A 25,758-nucleotide genomic window follows, 5' to 3' on the forward strand; every position below is an offset into this window, starting at 1 on the left:
AGAGAATGTCACAACGACGTAACTCTGCAGGTAAGTTTTGTTGACCCTTCGGATGCTCATGTTGGGAGGTGGATTTCAAAAGTTAATGATAAACTGTAGATAAAATCTGTCATGCATTTGGGAACAACAGAGATTTAAGTTTGAGTTAACTTAACTAAAACATTTTGAAAAGCTAATTCATCTACACTACGAGAATAATATTTATTAGAATGATATGTACATTTGCTGCAGAATCCCTCAAAAACGTTGACAATTCTATTTTTGTTGTAAAACTTGTTGTGACATCATTCCCGATCGTCCCAAACTATACAAGTAACAATCAAAGCGTTTTTGAAATTTTCCACAATAAGCAAAATTATTACTTGTTTTAACTGATGGTTATATCGTATACACAGAGAAATACAAACAGTATCTGCAGACAGATGTTATAAAACTTGTTGCATGACAACAACAACAGTAAATAAATTAACAAACATTTGGTCAATAAAAAGAAGGTTAAAATGAACACGAGAACAGTCTCAACTACAGCATGTGAAAGCAAACACACAATTTGTTTGGTGGTGGTTCAAGAAAACAGAAAACTTATTTTGCAACTGATTTTAATGAAAACAAAAATCATGGGATTATTTTGAAGCAAAAATTTGAAAAACCGCAGGGAAATCCAATTTGGCCCAAAAAAAATGATTTGGCAGGGTTCATTAGGTCTTGAAAAAACTGCATTGATGCCAAATATGGCTGTTTTGTTGGAAGGCCTTGCTTATTTGCATACACCAAACTCAGTTAGGTTATGTACAGATTTAGGTCAGCCATGGAAAAGTTGAACTGTTTGTCTAAAATTTTAATCAAAGTGCATTTCTGCAAATCCACGGTTCCACAAGTGATCCAAGATGTACAAGAATATATCGAGTATAAATACACAAATTATTCATTTCACTTTTTGTTGATTCTTTAGGAACCATTTCCTTTGATTGGACACAAGTTAAAAAAATACAATCTATTGCCAACATAGTTCATTAATTTTGAAACACTTTTTTCAGGTTTCTTATTTTTTACACTAAATCATACTTTATCAAGTTTTAATTAATAAACATGAAAATGAATATGACAGATACACACCCAACATATTTCAACATATTTGTACACATTTGTGCAAAAAAATCAATGCTGATAAAATGAAGGCGTTTATGTAAATGTTATCAATTAAACATTATTTGTACATTGGGAAAAATTGCTGTTCAAAAATGATATTTCAAAGTTAGTGACATATGACAGGAAAATTGTGATTCATGAATAATCCAGCATCACAATATTTCCTGCTCCACTTAAACACAAGCATTGGTCGATACAATTCCATGCATCAAGTTTGGACCAACCTCAACCTAATGTTTATTTTTCTTTAAGTTAAGCTGCAAAAAGCCAGGACTATTTACTACACACATATATTGGAATATATGTCTACACAAAATCAAAGAGTATGTACAAATAAAATTGCACAGTTTCATCAGATGAGAAAGGTCTCTATTATTGCAGAAAGATGTAATCCATGGATACTGGTGAAATTAACACTGTATGTTAGGGTGTTGAAGTCACATATTGTTACCATTGTGTACAATTGTATATGAACTAAGCAAATCAAAGGTGAAGAGTGTCAATTTTTCAAGATTTTGGTCGCGCGTTCATTGGCTTGACTAATTCTCATGCTGTTCGATTCAGCCTGCATTAAAAATGAAGATATTGTTGTACGACAGAAGTGCATTTTGTATGACTGCTGCAGACGATTCAATAAAAGGCAATCATACAATCAATGTGACAGTAGTTGGGCATATGGGGGTGCTGTGCTGTTACAAATGCTTGCACAACACAGACAGAAATGCCTTTTTAAACCGCCAGACCAAACACATAATACAAATCCTACACACATATAACAACACTTTATGCAAAACCAAACTACCATTTGCCCCTGAATACAATTATATCCTGTATAGAAAACCAAACAAACAATTATATCAAAGTGATCGTAATCAAAAAAATCGAAAAAAGTATGCAGATTATTCGTACAAGTGCCAGAAAAATAGGAACCTTAATGTTTAAATCAGAAGGGAAAAACCAAACACCTACCTTAGTGTTTATTCTGTCAATCTGTTGGTTCTGAGAGTTAATTTCGTTGCCCATGTCGATAGCCATGTGTTTAAGGTTTCCAAGGACTACAGCAACTTGGCCGAGGTTTTCTTCCATCTCATCTTCTCTTGCATCGTTGGTGACTCTGCATTCATCACATACATCTCAAATTGATGAATGTTTATAACCAAGTATAAATATGTATTAAAAATTTAAAACATTCCAAACTTGCAGGTTGGATCATTTTGTGTGATTTACGACACTTGAGGCCGCATCTCAGAATTAAATCCTAAAAATTGAGTTTTAGAAGGCATTTGTCATTGTGCACCTGGTTACAGTTTCTCTTGTTTGCCAAAAACAATTGCCGGGTCTGATGACTCATGAAGGGGGACTACTATTGCTGAACAGAAAAAAATTGATTGCAGCTGCATTAAGACAGCACATTGGGGGGTTTAGCAAAGGCTAACTGCTAAATTGTCAGTCCTAGGGGGTGTACAAACAGCCCCGGTGGGGCCCCAAGACAGTTGCAAGACATCTAATTCTTAATGAATTGTGTAGAGGAGGGTTGGTGGCTTCACTTAATCGCAAATGGAGGGTACTTTCTGTGATTCATTTTTTCACAAAACAAACCTACACTTTTTTCTGCTTTTTTGGCCAAAATAATGGCCAACAGAGGGTCAAAATGCCCCCGGGGGAGCAGTTAAAGTAGTTATCTCAATTATAAATTTGGCCTGAATTCCTAGTCAAGGGTCGGCACTAACAGAAAATCACAAATTGACCATACTTTCTGTGATTCATTTTTTCACAAAATCTACCTCAATATTTGGGTAGTTTTTCAGCCACATGTTCAACAGCACCCTCAACCAATTTACTGCCTGACTACTAACCCTGAAAACCATAGTAAAACTGCCCCCAAACACGCTGAAAATCGCCCTGGCAACAGCCTGTTCATCTGCGCTCATTCAACCAAAACACTAGCGCCCATGCATGACCCATTGCATTGTTACACATAATTTTACTCTGTTTTACGCAGAACAGAGTTCGAGAAGGGCATTTCCCAACCGGGAAAGTCTTTTCTATAGAAATACAGAGATGCGGCCTTAAGGATGAAAGTTTACACAAAAAGTTTATGAGGAAATAATTAGGGAATAGTTTGGTATCTGAGGTTATTGTCATGTGTGTTTCAGACCCTAATTTTCACTTAATTGAATTGTGCATTTTTTGTATTAAACCATTCGGGACAGTTTGGTGAAAGAATTCATGAAAAATTTTACAGACACTTTTCAACGTGTGTGGTTTTTTTTCACACCCAACATTTTATTAAATAGTTTATTGACCAGTTTTAACGTTTTCAGAATTTCCTGTAACTGTAGTAGATATGGCCTGACACTGTGACACATGTAAACAGACGAAACATCTTAAATCCCAATTGTTTCGAAAGTACAAATTGATATAAACTGAAGAAAACCATGCATATATTTCAGCCATTCCTGAATTCGGTGCAGGAGTTCCAAAGGTGATTAAGACCAGTTTTAAGGCAATAATTATATTTTTACCTCTGTATGTAAGCGCCACCAACTTGTGCTTGTTCTCGTGGGTCTTGTACACGTTGAGGTTGGTTGCTAACCACCTTTCCATCTTCGTTCGATTGCCACGTTTTCTTGTATTCGTCACCTTTCTCAAAGTTCTTCGCCCTTACAAAAATGTATTACTTTTAGGCTTGTTGATGTACAACTGTAGCAAAATATTGGGAAGCCAAGACGACACAACAATTACGATGGGTGGGATTTTTTGAGTTGCCTTCTTCTATGGTGGACATATAAAGAACCTTGGTTACATTTTAAGTAAGGGTCAACATACTTGTCGATCTATAAAAGGAGTAGGTGACCATTAAAAGATTGGAGAACACAGGCCCTACTTATACTTGTAAGGCTCAGTTAACTTCTATCAAGCAGACAACTTTTATTAGTGTTTAGTGGGCTGCAGACAGGGGCACTGTTTCGACCTAATAGTTCTCATCAGTGCAGCTATTTTCATTTGGACTGCTGCCGTACGTTTCAGCCATCTTAATAAACGATTGTTTACCTGATTGGTGTTGGATATACGGAGTTTACAGCAGAACACGCATTAAACGCAACAGTATCAACAGCAAGAACACGCAAGCAGACTTATCTTCACTCTTCAGCACTGCAGGCGGCCGAAATGATTTGGTACGCTGCAGCGTTTACCACCTTTTTTAATTTATTTTCGACTTCTTCACTGAACGATTAATTTTATTTGTAAATATTCCAATGTGTTATGCAGCAAATAATGCCCAACTTGCCCACACAGCGAAGTACAAACTCGGCTAGTAGAAATCATTGGCAGCACTGACGCACCGACACCGACTTTATGACCGCTTTTCCAGTTACGGGTTATAGTATAGTGTGTAACCCGCACCATATTTCTGCAAATTTTAGCAAAAACAAACGTAAAGTATAATTCAGCTGAATATCTGTCTTACCCGCAATTTTTTTCGCGGATACGAAGGACATTTGGTTACCCTTGAGCGATGGCGCGGGTGGAATCACCCCAAGCAACTATGTTTGTTGATTTTGTTGGGGTTCCTCCTTTTTTCCTTTGTTTGGTTCCTGTTTCGAAACCACCAGCGCCATTTTGAAAAGGGGAAACAAAGAGAAACTGTTCTTGTGGAATTCGTTTGCAGGTGTCCTTTCTGTCCCGACTCCTGATTAGATGGTGGTAATATGTCTTCTGTGGAAGAGGTATGTGGAGTTTTAAATTCTAATCATAGTAGTATTTTCCATAAAATTTACTATGCGCCCTTTTAGCCTACCCCACAAATCCTCATGTTTTTGATCAGCAATATTGGTAATAGTAACCATCTGTTTATATATGTTTTGTAGTTTCATTTAATCAAAGCTGAGGATATTTTATGTGACCAATGGAATTTTGTTGCTGGACAAGGTGGATTCAGTGACGTAATAATTGGTTACCATGTTGGTTTGAAGCAATTTGTTGCGGTCAAAGTAATTAAAGTTGTTGGTCGTCACAGTGAAGAACTCTTTAAAAAAACGTAAATCCAGCATTCATGACACACTACTGTAACCGTTTTGTTTGACAATAATTTATTGTTGCAGAATTGGTGAAGAGCTGGAAAACCTGCAAAAACTAAATCATATCAACATAGTGAGTGTTTATGGTTGGACCAAATGGCCATTTGCCTTAGGGATTGTCATGGAGTTCTGTAAAGGAGGGAGCCTTTTGGAACTGCTGCTGAATACCTCGATCAGTTTGGGATTCCCCTTGCGTGTCCGGTTTTTACTGGATGCTGCAGAAGGTCTTAAAGCTTGCCACGGTTTACCTCTGAAGAGAATGATTCACGGAGATGTCAAGCCTGAAAATGGGTTGCTTACCAAAATTCTGCGCCTCAAATTGTGCGACTTTGGAAATGCGGAACTCGCAACCATAACTGGATCGACGACAAAGAATCCTTCAGCAAGAAGCAAGAAGGAAAGACCTCAATACACACCGATGTACACAGCACCTGAAAAAATTGAAAAACCTACAATGAAACCAACAAAAGAACTTGATGTTTATGCTTTTGGTGTGATGATCTTTACTGTCGTGGTTAGGGCATTGCCATACTCCACCGACAACCAGAAAGCTTTACTAGACTCCATTAAGGAAGGGACTAGACCAAACTGTTTAGTAATAGAAGAACTGAAGCAAAATCTTAATGAAAGCGACAGAGCAATCGTTGAAAACCTGGAGCAACTAATGAAGCAGTGTTGGGATCAAGATCCATCTAAACGACCAACGATGATCGAAATCTGTGAGAAATTGCAGCAACTTCTCAGCCAGCAAGGCCCAGAAGTGATCGAGCAACAAGTGGAAGACGTGGTCTGGCAGAAGAACATGAAAGATCCCTTTCTTGTCAAAGATGAGAAGTTGGTTTCCCTTCAATGGTTTTGCACAAGAACCCGAAGATTCCAAGGTTTGTTCTCAAAATTATACCAACTAGAAAAAATGTCGAATCATCAACTGTATTAACTATCACTTTCAGTGATATGTGGTTCTTTCTTTGCACAGTACCTGACAATCCTCCGACCTCTAATGATGCCAAGAAAGATCATTCATCTACGGACAAGAAACCAGTTTCAGGTGATTCTGTTCAAAGCCCATCATCTTCTAGATTGGCATCAGAAGTTAATCGAGATTGTTATTTAAAACCTAATGTCAGACAGAAAAATATATTTTTGCAAGGTACTGGCTTGACTGCTTGCGCCATAGTTTTTTTTACTTTTGCTGTGGAAAAAATAGAAACTATAACAATTACTTCAATACATTGCGTCCTTCTCTGGTCAAGAAATTTGCAGCACCAAATGAAGTTAGATTAGGCTCGCAAAAGCTCATACAAATAAGCCACTTTTTCAAAAACAATGCAACAGCAATAACTAAAACTATATATAACAAGTTCTTCTTAAATGCATAAAAATGTGTGAATAGGAGTATATTCAACTAATACTTGTGAGAAATGATATTTGTGGTGTATGATGTTGTTTGTAGCAACCGTGTATAGAACTCATTGTAGACAAATTAGATGTAGCACTGTGGTAAATACAGATGCCATAGCTCAGGGCTCGCCAACCTTTTAAATGCTGTGTTCAGTTTACAAATTATGTTTAAATTTTGATGACTTTATGTGCCAACCTATATGTGTACACAAAAGTATCTTGGCCTTTTTTTTTAACCATTCTCTGCATAGTAACTGATCATATGGGAATATATGAAGGCAGCACAAGCATGGACATCTGAGTAATGAACTTGTAAAGCACTCTCAGTACTATCAAAAATCACCACAAATTTGTTATAGATACCACACTTTGTTGACTCTGCCATACATTACTTGTGCAATGTAAAATTTTAAGAATGTTTGCAATTTTTGCTTTTGACAATTTCACTATGAATTGATCACATTTGTATTTGTCTGCACTTATCACAAAAAAAACTAAATCCCTCAAACATTTAGTCCCTGTGTTTTCATCACAGAGACCAATCCAAACTCTGATGCGGGAAACCGATCTCCTGCACTTGGTGATGTCACCCTAACTCATTCATCCACAGATCAAGTGGTTTTTGGACAAGCAGGTAATGTTACAAGCTGGTGTATGCAGAGATTATGTGCCTATATTGCGCAAACATAAATACTGATCACTTGAGTAAAAGCCCGTCTTCACTTTAAAGTGCTGATCCTAAATTTTTTTATAGCAGGTCAAGAATTATCCAATGTGAGGTCACAACATTATGACTTGAATGGTGAAGAAATAGTGGAGCAACAGCCAGGTATATTCAAAGATGTTGTATGGTTTAGGATAGTTTACTAAAAACAAAAATCACTCAACATAACATTAAGTGCCTTACACATGACAACAATGAATATACCAATAAACAACAATTAGGTATTTAAAAATACTGTTAAGTTTGCAAGTTTGCTTTACATCTTTTTAATGTTATTATAATATCAAAAGCTCATTGTAAGGCTTTATGCAATTTATATTTCCATAACAAACTGTATGACCTCTCAGCTGTTTCACTGCTGAAAATCGAGTCATTATATTACCATGTAAATTCGTCTCTAAAAAATATTCATCGCCATAAATAAATATTAGTATTACATTTTGTAACAGATGAGTGTTTTCTCGTTTGGTAAAGTTAGAAACCACGATCTAGTTTGATTTAACTGCTCTATACAAAATTATTCCCCATTACAAAACCTAGTTAATACATTTCCTCTGTTTCCCATCCTGGTTAATTCTCCATTTCTTCATTGTCTATCTATTGACAAAAAGTATTCACGCCAGGGTTTATTTGTTGCAGTTTTAGCAAACAGTTTAAAACCACCTGGAACATTTGACTTCTATGTTTGTATTAAAATAATAGTTGACATTAGCAATCCATTCTCATTCAGCTTTGAAAAGAAAATCAAGCAATGACGTTCCAAGCGCTTCCAGTGACAGCAAGAAAATTAAAAAAAATACTGAAGATGGAACATCACGAAAGGAAGAAGCAGGTGAAAAAATAAAACTTACGACCTCCGTCATATATATTTTGATATTGTTAATGGAGGGCACCTGTTATGACATCACAAACTAGTGATTGTGGTAAACATAATATAAATAAATGTAAATTCATGTTATATCACTTCAGCAGGCATGGTGTCAGACTGAGACTTTTTGACGATAATTTTGGGTCTTCGAGGATGGAAGCCTCCCAAAATCATCGATTCGGGACCCTACAACCTGGATAGATTAGGGAACCGTTACCGTAATTTAAAGTCAAATGTATCACTGAAGTATAAAATAAACAGTCCAATGAAATGAGTAAAGATTTATTAAAACAAAATTAGTTTTTCATGTATCTGCCAAAGCTGAATCGCGGTCAGAGTAATGTTAGCAACCTTGGATTTTGAAACCGTTTTCACTGCGTATCAGCGATGACCTTTATTTTGGGTAATGAGTTAACCGCATATTAGTCTCGGGTTACTTCTGCATGAGAGAAGTTATTGTGTTGCGGTTAACGCGTTGCCAAACCTTGTAAGTTTGCGAAACAACCTTCTGCCCAGTAAGTTGGCTGCTCGCTATATTTCCCCCGTCGGGCATTGATGAAATAAAATATGACGCAAGTCCATTGCTTTACATGACTGAGAATAGTTTGGGATGCAAAAAGACATAGGATTGATGCTTAATTAGGGGTCGGGAACATTTTTGTCTAAGGTAGCAAGGAAAGCTATATATTAAAAAATAATTTCTGTGTACAGCCATGTAACATTTTTCAACGCTTTAATTGGTTTATACAGTACACACAAGGTGGAACGAAGTCTCTCTAGGGGAGGAAAGCTATAGGCCGCATATCAGTATTAAATCCCCAAAATCTAGTTTTGAAGGCTATCACCATTAATACCCATACTGAGTGATTTGCTTTTTTGCCAACAACAATTCCTGTGGTCAGTGACCCATGAAGATCTACTGGTACTATTCATTGAGAAAAAAATTGATTGCAGCTGCATCCGCCAAAACACAGCAAGGATCTGAGGAGCCTCCAGGAGGATCTTTTGTCCTATAGGATAGCAAAAACAGTCCCAGGGGGCAACCAAAGCAACTTTCCTGTGACAATTTTTTTTGCCATTGCGTAGAAAAGGGTTAGGGCCAACATTAAATTGCAAATTGGATGAGGTTTTTGTGATTCATTTTTTCGCAAAACCATCTTACATTTTTTTGCAGCCCATTTAGCTAAAATAATGGCCGAAATGACCCCTAGGCTTTAAGCAACTATCTTGCAACTAATTTTCACCTTACTGCGTAGCCAAGAGGCGGGCCTAACATAAAATCACAAATTAAGGTATACTTCTGTGATTCAATTTTGAGCTACATCCCCTTGAGGCCGCATATCAGTATTAAATCCCAAAAATCTAGTTTTGAAGGCTATCACCATTAATACCCATACTGAGTGATTTGCTTTTTTGCCAACAACAATTCCTGTGGTCAGTGACCCATGAAGATCTACTGGCACTATTCATAGAGAAAAAAAATTGATTGCAGCTGCATCCGCCAAAACACAGCAAGGATCTGAGGAGCCTCCAGGAGGATCTTTTGTCCTATAGGATAGCAAAAACAGTCCCAGGGGGCAACCAAAGCAACTTTCCTGTGACAATTTTTTTTGCCATTGCGTAGAAAAGGGTTAGGGTCAACATTAAATTGCAAATTGGATGAGGTTTTTGTGATTCATTTTTTCGCAAAACCATCTTACATTTTTTTGCAGCCAATTTAGCTAAAATAATGACTAATCGGGGGCCTAAAAGACCCCTAGGTGGTGCTTTAAGCAACTATCTTGCAACTAATTTTCACCTTACTGCGTAGCCAAGAGGCGGGCCTAACATAAAATCACAAATTAAGGTATACTTCTGTGATTCAATTTTGAGCTACATCCCCTTGAACATTTTGGTGGTTTTTCAACTAAACTTTTCACAGCACCCTGCACCAAACGTCTGACTGACTGAGAAGAGCAAAAAATGCACTAAAACTGCACCAAACACGCTGAAAATCACCACCCTCATTCTGGCAGAATTCTGGCAGAATAATTTTGCAAATTTGCCACATTCTACAAGGTACAACAGGCATTTACTCAAAAATTGTTTTTTTTTGGATTACAATCAAATTACAGAGATGAGCAAGCAGATCAAACCTCAAAAAACATTTAAACAACATTTTCCGCAGCTGTATCAATCAAAAAAATCGCGAATTAAAAAAATCGCCTGGTTTTGCGATTCAGCATAATGGCGGCATGCGAAAAACTAGTCTAATACAAAGAATTCTGCTCGGCGTTCTGGCAATAGGTGCCAATATTGACCAATATCAAGAGAACGGAAATTTAATTCTCTACAACATGCAATTAACAAATTTGAAATTAAGGTGCCGGATGACCTTCAAATCGCCGATTGAAGACGACCCGCTTTGAGCGAATCAGCAGCGTAATGGCGTAATGTCGGCATGCGAAAAACTTCCCTACTAAAACAATTCTGCTCGGCGTTCTCGCAATAGGTGCCAATATTGACCAATATCAAGAGAACGGAAATTTAATTCTCTACAACATGCAATTAACAAATTTGAAATTAAGGTGCCGGATGACCTTCAAATCGCCGATTGAAGACGACCCGCTTTGAGCGAATCAGCAGCGTAATGGCGTAATGTCGGCATGCGAAAAACTTCCCTACTAAAACAATTCTGCTCGGCGTTCTCGCAATAGGTGCCAATATTGACCAATATCAAGAGAACGGAAATTTAATTCTCTACAACATGCAATTAACAAATTTGAAATTAAGGTGCCGGATGACCTTCAAATCGCCGATTGAAGACGACCCGCTTTGAGCGAATCAGCAGCGTAATGGCGTAATGTCGGCATGCGAAAAACTTCCCTACTAAAACAATTCTGCTCGGCGTTCTCGCAATAGGTGCCAATATTGACCAATATCAAGAGAACGGAAATTTAATTCTCTACAACATGCAATTAACAAATTTGAAATTAAGGTGCCGGATGACCTTCAAATCGCCGATTGAAGACGACCCGCTTTGAGCGAATCAGCAGCGTAATGGCGTAATGTCGGCATGCGAAAAACTTCCCTATTAAAACAATTCTGCTCGGCGTTCTCGCAATAGGTGCCAATATTGACCAATATCAAGAGAACGGAAATTTAATTCTCTACAACATGCAATTAACAAATTTGAAATTAAGGTGCCGGATGACCTTCAAATCGCCGATTGAAGACGACCCGCTTTGAGCGAATCAGCAGCGTAATGGCGTAATGTCGGCATGCGAAAAACTTCCCTATTAAAACAATTCTGCTCGGCGTTCTGGCAATAGGTGCCAATATTGACCAATATCAAGAGAACGGAAATTTAATTCTCTACAACATGCAATTAACAAATTTGAAATTAAGGTGCCGGATGACCTTCAAATCGCCGATTGAAGACGACCCGCTTTGAGCGAATCAGCAGCGTAATGGCGTAATGTCGGCATGCGAAAAACTTCCCTACTAAAACAATTCTGCTCGGCGTTCTCGCAATAGGTGCCAATATTGACCAATATCAAGAGAACGGAAATTTAATTCTCTACAACATGCAATTAACAAATTTGAAATTAAGGTGCCGGATGACCTTCAAATCGCCGATTGAAGACGACCCGCTTTGAGCGAATCAGCAGCGTAATGGCGTAATGTCGGCATGCGAAAAACTTCCCTATTAAAACAATTCTGCTCGGCGTTCTCGCAATAGGTGCCAATATTGACCAATATCAAGAGAACGGAAATTTAATTCTCTACAACATGCAATTAACAAATTTGAAATTAAGGTGCCGGATGACCTTCAAATCGCCGATTGAAGACGACCCGCTTTGAGCGAATCAGCAGCGTAATGGCGTAATGTCGGCATGCGAAAAACTTCCCTATTAAAACAATTCTGCTCGGCGTTCTGGCAATAGGTGCCAATATTGACCAATATCAAGAGAACGGAAATTTAATTCTCTACAACATGCAATTAACAAATTTGAAATTAAGGTGCCGGATGACCTTCAAATCGCCGATTGAAGACGACCCGCTTTGAGCGAATCAGCAGCGTAATGGCGTAATGTCGGCATGCGAAAAACTTCCCTACTAAAACAATTCTGCTCGGCGTTCTCGCAATAGGTGCCAATATTGACCAATATCAAGAGAACGGAAATTTAATTCTCTACAACATGCAATTAACAAATTTGAAATTAAGGTGCCGGATGACCTTCAAATCGCCGATTGAAGACGACCCGCTTTGAGCGAATCAGCAGCGTAATGGCGTAATGTCGGCATGCGAAAAACTTCCCTACTAAAACAATTCTGCTCGGCGTTCTCGCAATAGGTGCCAATATTGACCAATATCAAGAGAACGGAAATTTAATTCTCTACAACATGCAATTAACAAATTTGAAATTAAGGTGCCGGATGACCTTCAAATCGCCGATTGAAGACGACCCGCTTTGAGCGAATCAGCAGCGTAATGGCGTAATGTCGGCATGCGAAAAACTTCCCTACTAAAACAATTCTGCTCGGCGTTCTCGCAATAGGTGCCAATATTGACCAATATCAAGAGAACGGAAATTTAATTCTCTACAACATGCAATTAACAAATTTGAAATTAAGGTGCCGGATGACCTTCAAATCGCCGATTGAAGACGACCCGCTTTGAGCGAATCAGCAGCGTAATGGCGTAATGTCGGCATGCGAAAAACTTCCCTATTAAAACAATTCTGCTCGGCGTTCTCGCAATAGGTGCCAATATTGACCAATATCAAGAGAACGGAAATTTAATTCTCTACAACATGCAATTAACAAATTTGAAATTAAGGTGCCGGATGACCTTCAAATCGCCGATTGAAGACGACCCGCTTTGAGCGAATCAGCAGCGTAATGGCGTAATGTCGGCATGCGAAAAACTTCCCTATTAAAACAATTCTGCTCGGCGTTCTGGCAATAGGTGCCAATATTGACCAATATCAAGAGAACGGAAATTTAATTCTCTACAACATGCAATTAACAAATTTGAAATTAAGGTGCCGGATGACCTTCAAATCGCCGATTGAAGACGACCCGCTTTGAGCGAATCAGCAGCGTAATGGCGTAATGTCGGCATGCGAAAAACTTCCCTACTAAAACAATTCTGCTCGGCGTTCTCGCAATAGGTGCCAATATTGACCAATATCAAGAGAACGGAAATTTAATTCTCTACAACATGCAATTAACAAATTTGAAATTAAGGTGCCGGATGACCTTCAAATCGCCGATTGAAGACGACCCGCTTTGAGCGAATCAGCAGCGTAATGGCGTAATGTCGGCATGCGAAAAACTTCCCTATTAAAACAATTCTGCTCGGCGTTCTCGCAATAGGTGCCAATATTGACCAATATCAAGAGAACGGAAATTTAATTCTCTACAACATGCAATTAACAAATTTGAAATTAAGGTGCCGGATGACCTTCAAATCGCCGATTGAAGACGACCCGCTTTGAGCGAATCAGCAGCGTAATGGCGTAATGTCGGCATGCGAAAAACTTCCCTATTAAAACAATTCTGCTCGGCGTTCTGGCAATAGGTGCCAATATTGACCAATATCAAGAGAACGGAAATTTAATTCTCTACAACATGCAATTAACAAATTTGAAATTAAGGTGCCGGATGACCTTCAAATCGCCGATTGAAGACGACCCGCTTTGAGCGAATCAGCAGCGTAATGGCGTAATGTCGGCATGCGAAAAACTTCCCTACTAAAACAATTCTGCTCGGCGTTCTCGCAATAGGTGCCAATATTGACCAATATCAAGAGAACGGAAATTTAATTCTCTACAACATGCAATTAACAAATTTGAAATTAAGGTGCCGGATGACCTTCAAATCGCCGATTGAAGACGACCCGCTTTGAGCGAATCAGCAGCGTAATGGCGTAATGTCGGCATGCGAAAAACTTCCCTATTAAAACAATTCTGCTCGGCGTTCTGGCAATAGGTGCCAATATTGACCAATATCAAGAGAACGGAAATTTAATTCTCTACAACATGCAATTAACAAATTTGAAATTAAGGTGCCGGATGACCTTCAAATCGCCGATTGAAGACGACCCGCTTTGAGCGAATCAGCAGCGTAATGGCGTAATGTCGGCATGCGAAAAACTTCCCTATTAAAACAATTCTGCTCGGCGTTCTGGCAATAGGTGCCAATATTGACCAATATCAAGAGAACGGAAATTTAATTCTCTACAACATGCAATTAACAAATTTGAAATTAAGGTGCCGGATGACCTTCAAATCGCCGATTGAAGACGACCCGCTTTGAGCGAATCAGCAGCGTAATGGCGTAATGTCGGCATGCGAAAAACTTCCCTACTAAAACAATTCTGCTCGGCGTTCTCGCAATAGGTGCCAATATTGACCAATATCAAGAGAACGGAAATTTAATTCTCTACAACATGCAATTAACAAATTTGAAATTAAGGTGCCGGATGACCTTCAAATCGCCGATTGAAGACGACCCGCTTTGAGCGAATCAGCAGCGTAATGGCGTAATGTCGGCATGCGAAAAACTTCCCTATTAAAACAATTCTGCTCGGCGTTCTGGCAATAGGTGCCAATATTGACCAATATCAAGAGAACGGAAATTTAATTCTCTACAACATGCAATTAACAAATTTGAAATTAAGGTGCCGGATGACCTTCAAATCGCCGATTGAAGACGACCCGCTTTGAGCGAATCAGCAGCGTAATGGCGTAATGTCGGCATGCGAAAAACTTCCCTATTAAAACAATTCTGCTCGGCGTTCTGGCAATAGGTGCCAATATTGACCAATATCAAGAGAACGGAAATTTAATTCTCTACAACATGCAATTAACAAATTTGAAATTAAGGTGCCGGATGACCTTCAAATCGCCGATTGAAGACGACCCGCTTTGAGCGAATCAGCAGCGTAATGGCGTAATGTCGGCATGCGAAAAACTTCCCTATTAAAACAATTCTGCTCGGCGTTCTGGCAATAGGTGCCAATATTGACCAATATCAAGAGAACGGAAATTTAATTCTCTACAACATGCAATTAACAAATTTGAAATTAAGGTGCCGGATGACCTTCAAATCGCCGATTGAAGACGACCCGCTTTGAGCGAATCAGCAGCGTAATGGCGTAATGTCGGCATGCGAAAAACTTCCCTACTAAAACAATTCTGCTCGGCGTTCTCGCAATAGGTGCCAATATTGACCAATATCAAGAGAACGGAAATTTAATTCTCTACAACATGCAATTAACAAATTTGAAATTAAGGTGCCGGATGACCTTCAAATCGCCGATTGAAGACGACCCGCTTTGAGCGAATCAGCAGCGTAATGGCGTAATGTCGGCATGCGAAAAACTTCCCTATTAAAACAATTCTGCTCGGCGTTCTCGCAATAGGTGCCAATATTGACCAATATCAAGAGAACGGAAATTTAATTCTCTACAACATGCAATTAACAAATTTGAAATTAAGGTGCCGGATGACCTTCAAATCGCCGATTGAAGACGACCCGCTTTGAGCGAATCAGCAGCGTAATGGCGTAATGTCGGCATGCGAAAAACTTCCCTATTAAAACAATTCTGCTCGGCGTTCTGGCAATAGGTGCCAATATTGACCAATATCAAGAGAACGGAAATTTAATTCTCTACAACATGCAATTAACAAATTTGAAATTAAGGTGCCGGATGACCTTCAAATCGCCGATTGAAGACGACCCGCTTTGAGCGAATCAGCAGCGTAATGGCGTAATGTCGGCATGCGAAAAACTTCCCTACTAAAACAATTCTGCTCGGCGTTCTCGCAATAGGTGCCAATATTGACCAATATCAAGAGAACGGAAATTTAATTCTCTACAACATGCAATTAACAAATTTGAAATTAAGGTGCCGGATGACCTTCAAATCGCCGATTGAAGACGACCCGCTTTGAGCGAATCAGCAGCGTAATGGCGTAATGTCGGCATGCGAAAAACTTCCCTATTAAAACAATTCTGCTCGGCGTTCTGGCAATAGGTGCCAATATTGACCAATATCAAGAGAACGGAAATTTAATTCTCTACAACATGCAATTAACAAATTTGAAATTAAGGTGCCGGATGACCTTCAAATCGCCGATTGAAGACGACCCGCTTTGAGCGAATCAGCAGCGTAATGGCGTAATGTCGGCATGCGAAAAACTTCCCTATTAAAACAATTCTGCTCGGCGTTCTGGCAATAGGTGCCAATATTGACCAATATCAAGAGAACGGAAATTTAATTCTCTACAACATGCAATTAACAAATTTGAAATTAAGGTGCCGGATGACCTTCAAATCGCCGATTGAAGACGACCCGCTTTGAGCGAATCAGCAGCGTAATGGCGTAATGTCGGCATGCGAAAAACTTCCCTATTAAAACAATTCTGCTCGGCGTTCTGGCAATAGGTGCCAATATTGACCAATATCAAGAGAACGGAAATTTAATTCTCTACAACATGCAATTAACAAATTTGAAATTAAGGTGCCGGATGACCTTCAAATCGCCGATTGAAGACGACCCGCTTTGAGCGAATCAGCAGCGTAATGGCGTAATGTCGGCATGCGAAAAACTTCCCTACTAAAACAATTCTGCTCGGCGTTCTCGCAATAGGTGCCAATATTGACCAATATCAAGAGAACGGAAATTTAATTCTCTACAACATGCAATTAACAAATTTGAAATTAAGGTGCCGGATGACCTTCAAATCGCCGATTGAAGACGACCCGCTTTGAGCGAATCAGCAGCGTAATGGCGTAATGTCGGCATGCGAAAAACTTCCCTATTAAAACAATTCTGCTCGGCGTTCTGGCAATAGGTGCCAATATTGACCAATATCAAGAGAACGGAAATTTAATTCTCTACAACATGCAATTAACAAATTTGAAATTAAGGTGCCGGATGACCTTCAAATCGCCGATTGAAGACGACCCGCTTTGAGCGAATCAGCAGCGTAATGGCGTAATGTCGGCATGCGAAAAACTTCCCTATTAAAACAATTCTGCTCGGCGTTCTGGCAATAGGTGCCAATATTGACCAATATCAAGAGAACGGAAATTTAATTCTCTACAACATGCAATTAACAAATTTGAAATTAAGGTGCCGGATGACCTTCAAATCGCCGATTGAAGACGACCCGCTTTGAGCGAATCAGCAGCGTAATGGCGTAATGTCGGCATGCGAAAAACTTCCCTATTAAAACAATTCTGCTCGGCGTTCTGGCAATAGGTGCCAATATTGACCAATATCAAGAGAACGGAAATTTAATTCTCTACAACATGCAATTAACAAATTTGAAATTAAGGTGCCGGATGACCTTCAAATCGCCGATTGAAGACGACCCGCTTTGAGCGAATCAGCAGCGTAATGGCGTAATGTCGGCATGCGAAAAACTTCCCTACTAAAACAATTCTGCTCGGCGTTCTCGCAATAGGTGCCAATATTGACCAATATCAAGAGAACGGAAATTTAATTCTCTACAACATGCAATTAACAAATTTGAAATTAAGGTGCCGGATGACCTTCAAATCGCCGATTGAAGACGACCCGCTTTGAGCGAATCAGCAGCGTAATGGCGTAATGTCGGCATGCGAAAAACTTCCCTATTAAAACAATTCTGCTCGGCGTTCTCGCAATAGGTGCCAATATTGACCAATATCAAGAGAACGGAAATTTAATTCTCTACAACATGCAATTAACAAATTTGAAATTAAGGTGCCGGATGACCTTCAAATCGCCGATTGAAGACGACCCGCTTTGAGCGAATCAGCAGCGTAATGGCGTAATGTCGGCATGCGAAAAACTTCCCTATTAAAACAATTCTGCTCGGCGTTCTGGCAATAGGTGCCAATATTGACCAATATCAAGAGAACGGAAATTTAATTCTCTACAACATGCAATTAACAAATTTGAAATTAAGGTGCCGGATGACCTTCAAATCGCCGATTGAAGACGACCCGCTTTGAGCGAATCAGCAGCGTAATGGCGTAATGTCGGCATGCGAAAAACTTCCCTACTAAAACAATTCTGCTCGGCGTTCTGGCAATAGGTGCCAATATTGACCAATATCAAGAGAACGGAAATTTAATTCTCTACAACATGCAATTAACAAATTTGAAATTAAGGTGCCGGATGACCTTCAAATCGCCGATTGAAGACGACCCGCTTTGAGCGAATCAGCAGCGTAATGGCGTAATGTCGGCATGCGAAAAACTTCCCTATTAAAACAATTCTGCTCGGCGTTCTGGCAATAGGTGCCAATATTGACCAATATCAAGAGAACGGAAATTTAATTCTCTACAACATGCAATTAACAAATTTGAAATTAAGGTGCCGGATGACCTTCAAATCGCCGATTGAAGACGACCCGCTTTGAGCGAATCAGCAGCGTAATGGCGTAATGTCGGCATGCGAAAAACTTCCCTATTAAAACAATTCTGCTCGGCGTTCTGGCAATAGGTGCCAATATTGACCAATATCAAGAGAACGGAAATTTAATTCTCTACAACATGCAATTAACAAATTTGAAATTAAGGTGCCGGATGACCTTCAAATCGCCGATTGAAGACGACCCGCTTTGAGCGAATCAGCAGCGTAATGGCGTAATGTCGGCATGCGAAAAACTTCCCTACTAAAACAATTCTGCTCGGCGTTCTCGCAATAGGTGCCAATATTGACCAATATCAAGAGAACGGAAATTTAATTCTCTACAACATGCAATTAACAAATTTGAAATTAAGGTGCCGGATGACCTTCAAATCGCCGATTGAAGACGACCCGCTTTGAGCGAATCAGCAGCGTAATGGCGTAATGTCGGCATGCGAAAAACTTCCCTATTAAAACAATTCTGCTCGGCGTTCTGGCAATAGGTGCCAATATTGACCAATATCAAGAGAACGGAAATTTAATTCTCTACAACATGCAATTAACAAATTTGAAATTAAGGTGCCGGATGACCTTCAAATCGCCGATTGAAGACGACCCGCTTTGAGCGAATCAGCAGCGTAATGGCGTAATGTCGGCATGCGAAAAACTTCCCTATTAAAACAATTCTGCTCGGCGTTCTGGCAATAGGTGCCAATATTGACCAATATCAAGAGAACGGAAATTTAATTCTCTACAACATGCAATTAACAAATTTGAAATTAAGGTGCCGGATGACCTTCAAATCGCCGATTGAAGACGACCCGCTTTGAGCGAATCAGCAGCGTAATGGCGTAATGTCGGCATGCGAAAAACTTCCCTATTAAAACAATTCTGCTCGGCGTTCTGGCAATAGGTGCCAATATTGACCAATATCAAGAGAACGGAAATTTAATTCTCTACAACATGCAATTAACAAATTTGAAATTAAGGTGCCGGATGACCTTCAAATCGCCGATTGAAGACGACCCGCTTTGAGCGAATCAGCAGCGTAATGGCGTAATGTCGGCATGCGAAAAACTTCCCTACTAAAACAATTCTGCTCGGCGTTCTCGCAATAGGTGCCAATATTGACCAATATCAAGAGAACGGAAATTTAATTCTCTACAACATGCAATTAACAAATTTGAAATTAAGGTGCCGGATGACCTTCAAATCGCCGATTGAAGACGACCCGCTTTGAGCGAATCAGCAGCGTAATGGCGTAATGTCGGCATGCGAAAAACTTCCCTATTAAAACAATTCTGCTCGGCGTTCTCGCAATAGGTGCCAATATTGACCAATATCAAGAGAACGGAAATTTAATTCTCTACAACATGCAATTAACAAATTTGAAATTAAGGTGCCGGATGACCTTCAAATCGCCGATTGAAGACGACCCGCTTTGAGCGAATCAGCAGCGTAATGGCGTAATGTCGGCATGCGAAAAACTTCCCTATTAAAACAATTCTGCTCGGCGTTCTGGCAATAGGTGCCAATATTGACCAATATCAAGAGAACGGAAATTTAATTCTCTACAACATGCAATTAACAAATTTGAAATTAAGGTGCCGGATGACCTTCAAATCGCCGATTGAAGACGACCCGCTTTGAGCGAATCAGCAGCGTAATGGCGTAATGTCGGCATGCGAAAAACTTCCCTATTAAAACAATTCTGCTCGGCGTTCTGGCAATAGGTGCCAATATTGACCAATATCAAGAGAACGGAAATTTAATTCTCTACAACATGCAATTAACAAATTTGAAATTAAGGTGCCGGATGACCTTCAAATCGCCGATTGAAGACGACCCGCTTTGAGCGAATCAGCAGCGTAATGGCGTAATGTCGGCATGCGAAAAACTTCCCTATTAAAACAATTCTGCTCGGCGTTCTGGCAATAGGTGCCAATATTGACCAATATCAAGAGAACGGAAATTTAATTCTCTACAACATGCAATTAACAAATTTGAAATTAAGGTGCCGGATGACCTTCAAATCGCCGATTGAAGACGACCCGCTTTGAGCGAATCAGCAGCGTAATGGCGTAATGTCGGCATGCGAAAAACTTCCCTATTAAAACAATTCTGCTCGGCGTTCTGGCAATAGGTGCCAATATTGACCAATATCAAGAGAACGGAAATTTAATTCTCTACAACATGCAATTAACAAATTTGAAATTAAGGTGCCGGATGACCTTCAAATCGCCGATTGAAGACGACCCGCTTTGAGCGAATCAGCAGCGTAATGGCGTAATGTCGGCATGCGAAAAACTTCCCTACTAAAACAATTCTGCTCGGCGTTCTCGCAATAGGTGCCAATATTGACCAATATCAAGAGAACGGAAATTTAATTCTCTACAACATGCAATTAACAAATTTGAAATTAAGGTGCCGGATGACCTTCAAATCGCCGATTGAAGACGACCCGCTTTGAGCGAATCAGCAGCGTAATGGCGTAATGTCGGCATGCGAAAAACTTCCCTATTAAAACAATTCTGCTCGGCGTTCTCGCAATAGGTGCCAATATTGACCAATATCAAGAGAACGGAAATTTAATTCTCTACAACATGCAATTAACAAATTTGAAATTAAGGTGCCGGATGACCTTCAAATCGCCGATTGAAGACGACCCGCTTTGAGCGAATCAGCAGCGTAATGGCGTAATGTCGGCATGCGAAAAACTTCCCTATTAAAACAATTCTGCTCGGCGTTCTGGCAATAGGTGCCAATATTGACCAATATCAAGAGAACGGAAATTTAATTCTCTACAACATGCAATTAACAAATTTGAAATTAAGGTGCCGGATGACCTTCAAATCGCCGATTGAAGACGACCCGCTTTGAGCGAATCAGCAGCGTAATGGCGTAATGTCGGCATGCGAAAAACTTCCCTACTAAAACAATTCTGCTCGGCGTTCTCGCAATAGGTGCCAATATTGACCAATATCAAGAGAACGGAAATTTAATTCTCTACAACATGCAATTAACTTCTCTACAACATGCAAATTCTCTACAACATGCAATTAACAAATTTGAAATTAAGGTGCCGGATGACCTTCAAATCGCCGATTGAAGACGACCCGCTTTGAGCGAATCAGCAGCGTAATGGCGTAATGTCGGCATGCGAAAAACTTCCCTACTAAAACAATTCTGCTCGGCGTTCTCGCAATAGGTGCCAATATTGACCAATATCAAGAGAACGGAAATTTAATTCTCTACAACATGCAATTAACAAATTTGAAATTAAGGTGCCGGATGACCTTCAAATCGCCGATTGAAGACGACCCGCTTTGAGCGAATCAGCAGCGTAATGGCGTAATGTCGGCATGCGAAAAACTTCCCTATTAAAACAATTCTGCTCGGCGTTCTGGCAATAGGTGCCAATATTGACCAATATCAAGAGAACGGAAATTTAATTCTCTACAACATGCAATTAACAAATTTGAAATTAAGGTGCCGGATGACCTTCAAATCGCCGATTGAAGACGACCCGCTTTGAGCGAATCAGCAGCGTAATGGCGTAATGTCGGCATGCGAAAAACTTCCCTATTAAAACAATTCTGCTCGGCGTTCTGGCAATAGGTGCCAATATTGACCAATATCAAGAGAACGGAAATTTAATTCTCTACAACATGCAATTAACAAATTTGAAATTAAGGTGCCGGATGACCTTCAAATCGCCGATTGAAGACGACCCGCTTTGAGCGAATCAGCAGCGTAATGGCGTAATGTCGGCATGCGAAAAACTTCCCTATTAAAACAATTCTGCTCGGCGTTCTGGCAATAGGTGCCAATATTGACCAATATCAAGAGAACGGAAATTTAATTCTCTACAACATGCAATTAACAAATTTGAAATTAAGGTGCCGGATGACCTTCAAATCGCCGATTGAAGACGACCCGCTTTGAGCGAATCAGCAGCGTAATGGCGTAATGTCGGCATGCGAAAAACTTCCCTACTAAAACAATTCTGCTCGGCGTTCTCGCAATAGGTGCCAATATTGACCAATATCAAGAGAACGGAAATTTAATTCTCTACAACATGCAATTAACAAATTTGAAATTAAGGTGCCGGATGACCTTCAAATCGCCGATTGAAGACGACCCGCTTTGAGCGAATCAGCAGCGTAATGGCGTAATGTCGGCATGCGAAAAACTTCCCTATTAAAACAATTCTGCTCGGCGTTCTGGCAATAGGTGCCAATATTGACCAATATCAAGAGAACGGAAATTTAATTCTCTACAACATGCAATTAACAAATTTGAAATTAAGGTGCCGGATGACCTTCAAATCGCCGATTGAAGACGACCCGCTTTGAGCGAATCAGCAGCGTAATGGCGTAATGTCGGCATGCGAAAAACTTCCCTATTAAAACAATTCTGCTCGGCGTTCTGGCAATAGGTGCCAATATTGACCAATATCAAGAGAACGGAAATTTAATTCTCTACAACATGCAATTAACAAATTTGAAATTAAGGTGCCGGATGACCTTCAAATCGCCGATTGAAGACGACCCGCTTTGAGCGAATCAGCAGCGTAATGGCGTAATGTCGGCATGCGAAAAACTTCCCTATTAAAACAATTCTGCTCGGCGTTCTGGCAATAGGTGCCAATATTGACCAATATCAAGAGAACGGAAATTTAATTCTCTACAACATGCAATTAACAAATTTGAAATTAAGGTGCCGGATGACCTTCAAATCGCCGATTGAAGACGACCCGCTTTGAGCGAATCAGCAGCGTAATGGCGTAATGTCGGCATGCGAAAAACTTCCCTACTAAAACAATTCTGCTCGGCGTTCTCGCAATAGGTGCCAATATTGACCAATATCAAGAGAACGGAAATTTAATTCTCTACAACATGCAATTAACAATTTGAAATTAAGGTGCCGGATGACCTTCAAATCGCCGATTGAAGACGACCCGCTTTGAGCGAATCAGCAGCGTAATGGCGTAATGTCGGCATGCGAAAAACTTCCCTATTAAAACAATTCTGCTCGGCGTTCTGGCAATAGGTGCCAATATTGACCAATATCAAGAGAACGGAAATTTAATTCTCTACAACATGCAATTAACAAATTTGAAATTAAGGTGCCGGATGACCTTCAAATCGGCCGATTGAAGACGACCCGCTTTGAGCGAATCAGCAGCGTAATGGCGTAATGTCGGCATGCGAAAAACTTCCCTATTAAAACAATTCTGCTCGGCGTTCTGGCAATAGGTGCCAATATTGACCAATATCAAGAGAACGGAAATTTAATTCTCTACAACATGCAATTAACAAATTTGAAATTAAGGTGCCGGATGACCTTCAAATCGCCGATTGAAGACGACCCGCTTTGAGCGAATCAGCAGCGTAATGGCGTAATGTCGGCATGCGAAAAACTTCCCTATTAAAACAATTCTGCTCGGCGTTCTGGCAATAGGTGCCAATATTGACCAATATCAAGAGAACGGAAATTTAATTCTCTACAACATGCAATTAACAAATTTGAAATTAAGGTGCCGGATGACCTTCAAATCGCCGATTGAAGACGACCCGCTTTGAGCGAATCAGCAGCGTAATGGCGTAATGTCGGCATGCGAAAAACTTCCCTATTAAAACAATTCTGCTCGGCGTTCTGGCAATAGGTGCCAATATTGACCAATATCAAGAGAACGGAAATTTAATTCTCTACAACATGCAATTAACAAATTTGAAATTAAGGTGCCGGATGACCTTCAAATCGCCGATTGAAGACGACCCGCTTTGAGCGAATCAGCAGCGTAATGGCGTAATGTCGGCATGCGAAAAACTTCCCTATTAAAACAATTCTGCTCGGCGTTCTGGCAATAGGTGCCAATATTGACCAATATCAAGAGAACGGAAATTTAATTCTCTACAACATGCAATTAACAAATTTGAAATTAAGGTGCCGGATGACCTTCAAATCGCCGATTGAAGACGACCCGCTTTGAGCGAATCAGCAGCGTAATGGCGTAATGTCGGCATGCGAAAAACTTCCCTATTAAAACAATTCTGCTCGGCGTTCTGGCAATAGGTGCCAATATTGACCAATATCAAGAGAACGGAAATTTAATTCTCTACAACATGCAATTAACAAATTTGAAATTAAGGTGCCGGATGACCTTCAAATCGCCGATTGAAGACGACCCGCTTTGAGCGAATCAGCAGCGTAATGGCGTAATGTCGGCATGCGAAAAACTTCCCTATTAAAACAATTCTGCTCGGCGTTCTGGCAATAGGTGCCAATATTGACCAATATCAAGAGAACGGAAATTTAATTCTCTACAACATGCAATTAACAAATTTGAAATTAAGGTGCCGGATGACCTTCAAATCGCCGATTGAAGACGACCCGCTTTGAGCGAATCAGCAGCGTAATGGCGTAATGTCGGCATGCGAAAAACTTCCCTACTAAAACAATTCTGCTCGGCGTTCTCGCAATAGGTGCCAATATTGACCAATATCAAGAGAACGGAAATTTAATTCTCTACAACATGCAATTAACAAATTTGAAATTAAGGTGCCGGATGACCTTCAAATCGCCGATTGAAGACGACCCGCTTTGAGCGAATCAGCAGCGTAATGGCGTAATGTCGGCATGCGAAAAACTTCCCTATTAAAACAATTCTGCTCGGCGTTCTGGCAATAGGTGCCAATATTGACCAATATCAAGAGAACGGAAATTTAATTCTCTACAACATGCAATTAACAAATTTGAAATTAAGGTGCCGGATGACTTCAAATCGCCGATTGAAGACGACCCGCTTTGAGCGAATCAGCAGCGTAATGGCGTAATGTCGGCATGCGAAAAACTTCCCTATTAAAACAATTCTGCTCGGCGTTCTGGCAATAGGTGCCAATATTGACCAATATCAAGAGAACGGAAAATTTAATTCTCTACAACATGCAATTAACAAATTTGAAATTAAGGTGCCGGATGACCTTCAAATCGCCGATTGAAGACGACCCGCTTTGAGCGAATCAGCAGCGTAATGGCGTAATGTCGGCATGCGAAAAAACTTCCCTACTAAAACAATTCTGCTCGGCGTTCTCGCAATAGGTGCCAATATTGACCAATATCAAGAGAACGGAAATTT

At 40.0% G+C, this 25,758-nt stretch overlaps 2 protein-coding genes across 6 annotated transcripts; one reads left to right on the plus strand and one right to left on the minus strand.

The window, feature by feature from the left end:
- Positions 1–383: 383 nt before the first annotated feature.
- Positions 384–4,747, minus strand: LOC145889271 (synaptosomal-associated protein 25-like). 2 transcript variants are annotated; one of them, XM_082980205.1, is made up of 4 exons: positions 4,622–4,747; positions 3,675–3,812; positions 2,119–2,263; positions 384–1,714 (listed from the first exon to the last, which is right to left on the minus strand). In XM_082980205.1, exons 3-4 carry the CDS (start codon positions 2,233–2,235, stop codon positions 1,649–1,651), a joined length of 183 nt encoding a protein of 60 aa, XP_082836331.1. In that variant the 5' UTR covers positions 2,236–2,263; positions 3,675–3,812; positions 4,622–4,747; the 3' UTR covers positions 384–1,648. The 2 variants fall into 2 exon arrangements, with proteins under 2 accessions (XP_082836331.1, XP_082836330.1); XM_082980204.1 differs by lacking the exon at positions 4,622–4,747 and adding an exon at positions 4,204–4,498.
- On the plus strand, positions 4,714–10,174 carry LOC145889266 (ankyrin repeat and protein kinase domain-containing protein 1-like). Of its 4 annotated transcripts, none has more exons than XM_082980192.1 (8): positions 4,714–4,880; positions 5,022–5,191; positions 5,256–6,112; positions 6,208–6,279; positions 7,168–7,266; positions 7,387–7,461; positions 8,087–8,188; positions 8,329–10,173. In XM_082980192.1, the coding sequence occupies exons 1-8, from the start codon at positions 4,863–4,865 to the stop codon at positions 8,343–8,345; spliced, it is 1,410 nt and encodes a 469-aa protein (XP_082836318.1). In that variant the 5' UTR covers positions 4,714–4,862; the 3' UTR covers positions 8,346–10,173. The 4 variants fall into 4 exon arrangements, with proteins under 4 accessions (XP_082836318.1, XP_082836319.1, XP_082836317.1 ...); XM_082980193.1 differs by having other exon boundaries at positions 7,390–7,461; positions 8,326–10,173; XM_082980191.1 differs by having other exon boundaries at positions 8,326–10,172.
- The last annotated feature ends 15,584 nt before the right edge of the window (positions 10,175–25,758 follow it).

This window comes from Ascidia mentula, chromosome 2, assembly GCF_947561715.1.
Source record: "Ascidia mentula chromosome 2, kaAscMent1.1, whole genome shotgun sequence".
Classification (NCBI taxonomy): domain Eukaryota; kingdom Metazoa; phylum Chordata; class Ascidiacea; order Phlebobranchia; family Ascidiidae; genus Ascidia; species Ascidia mentula.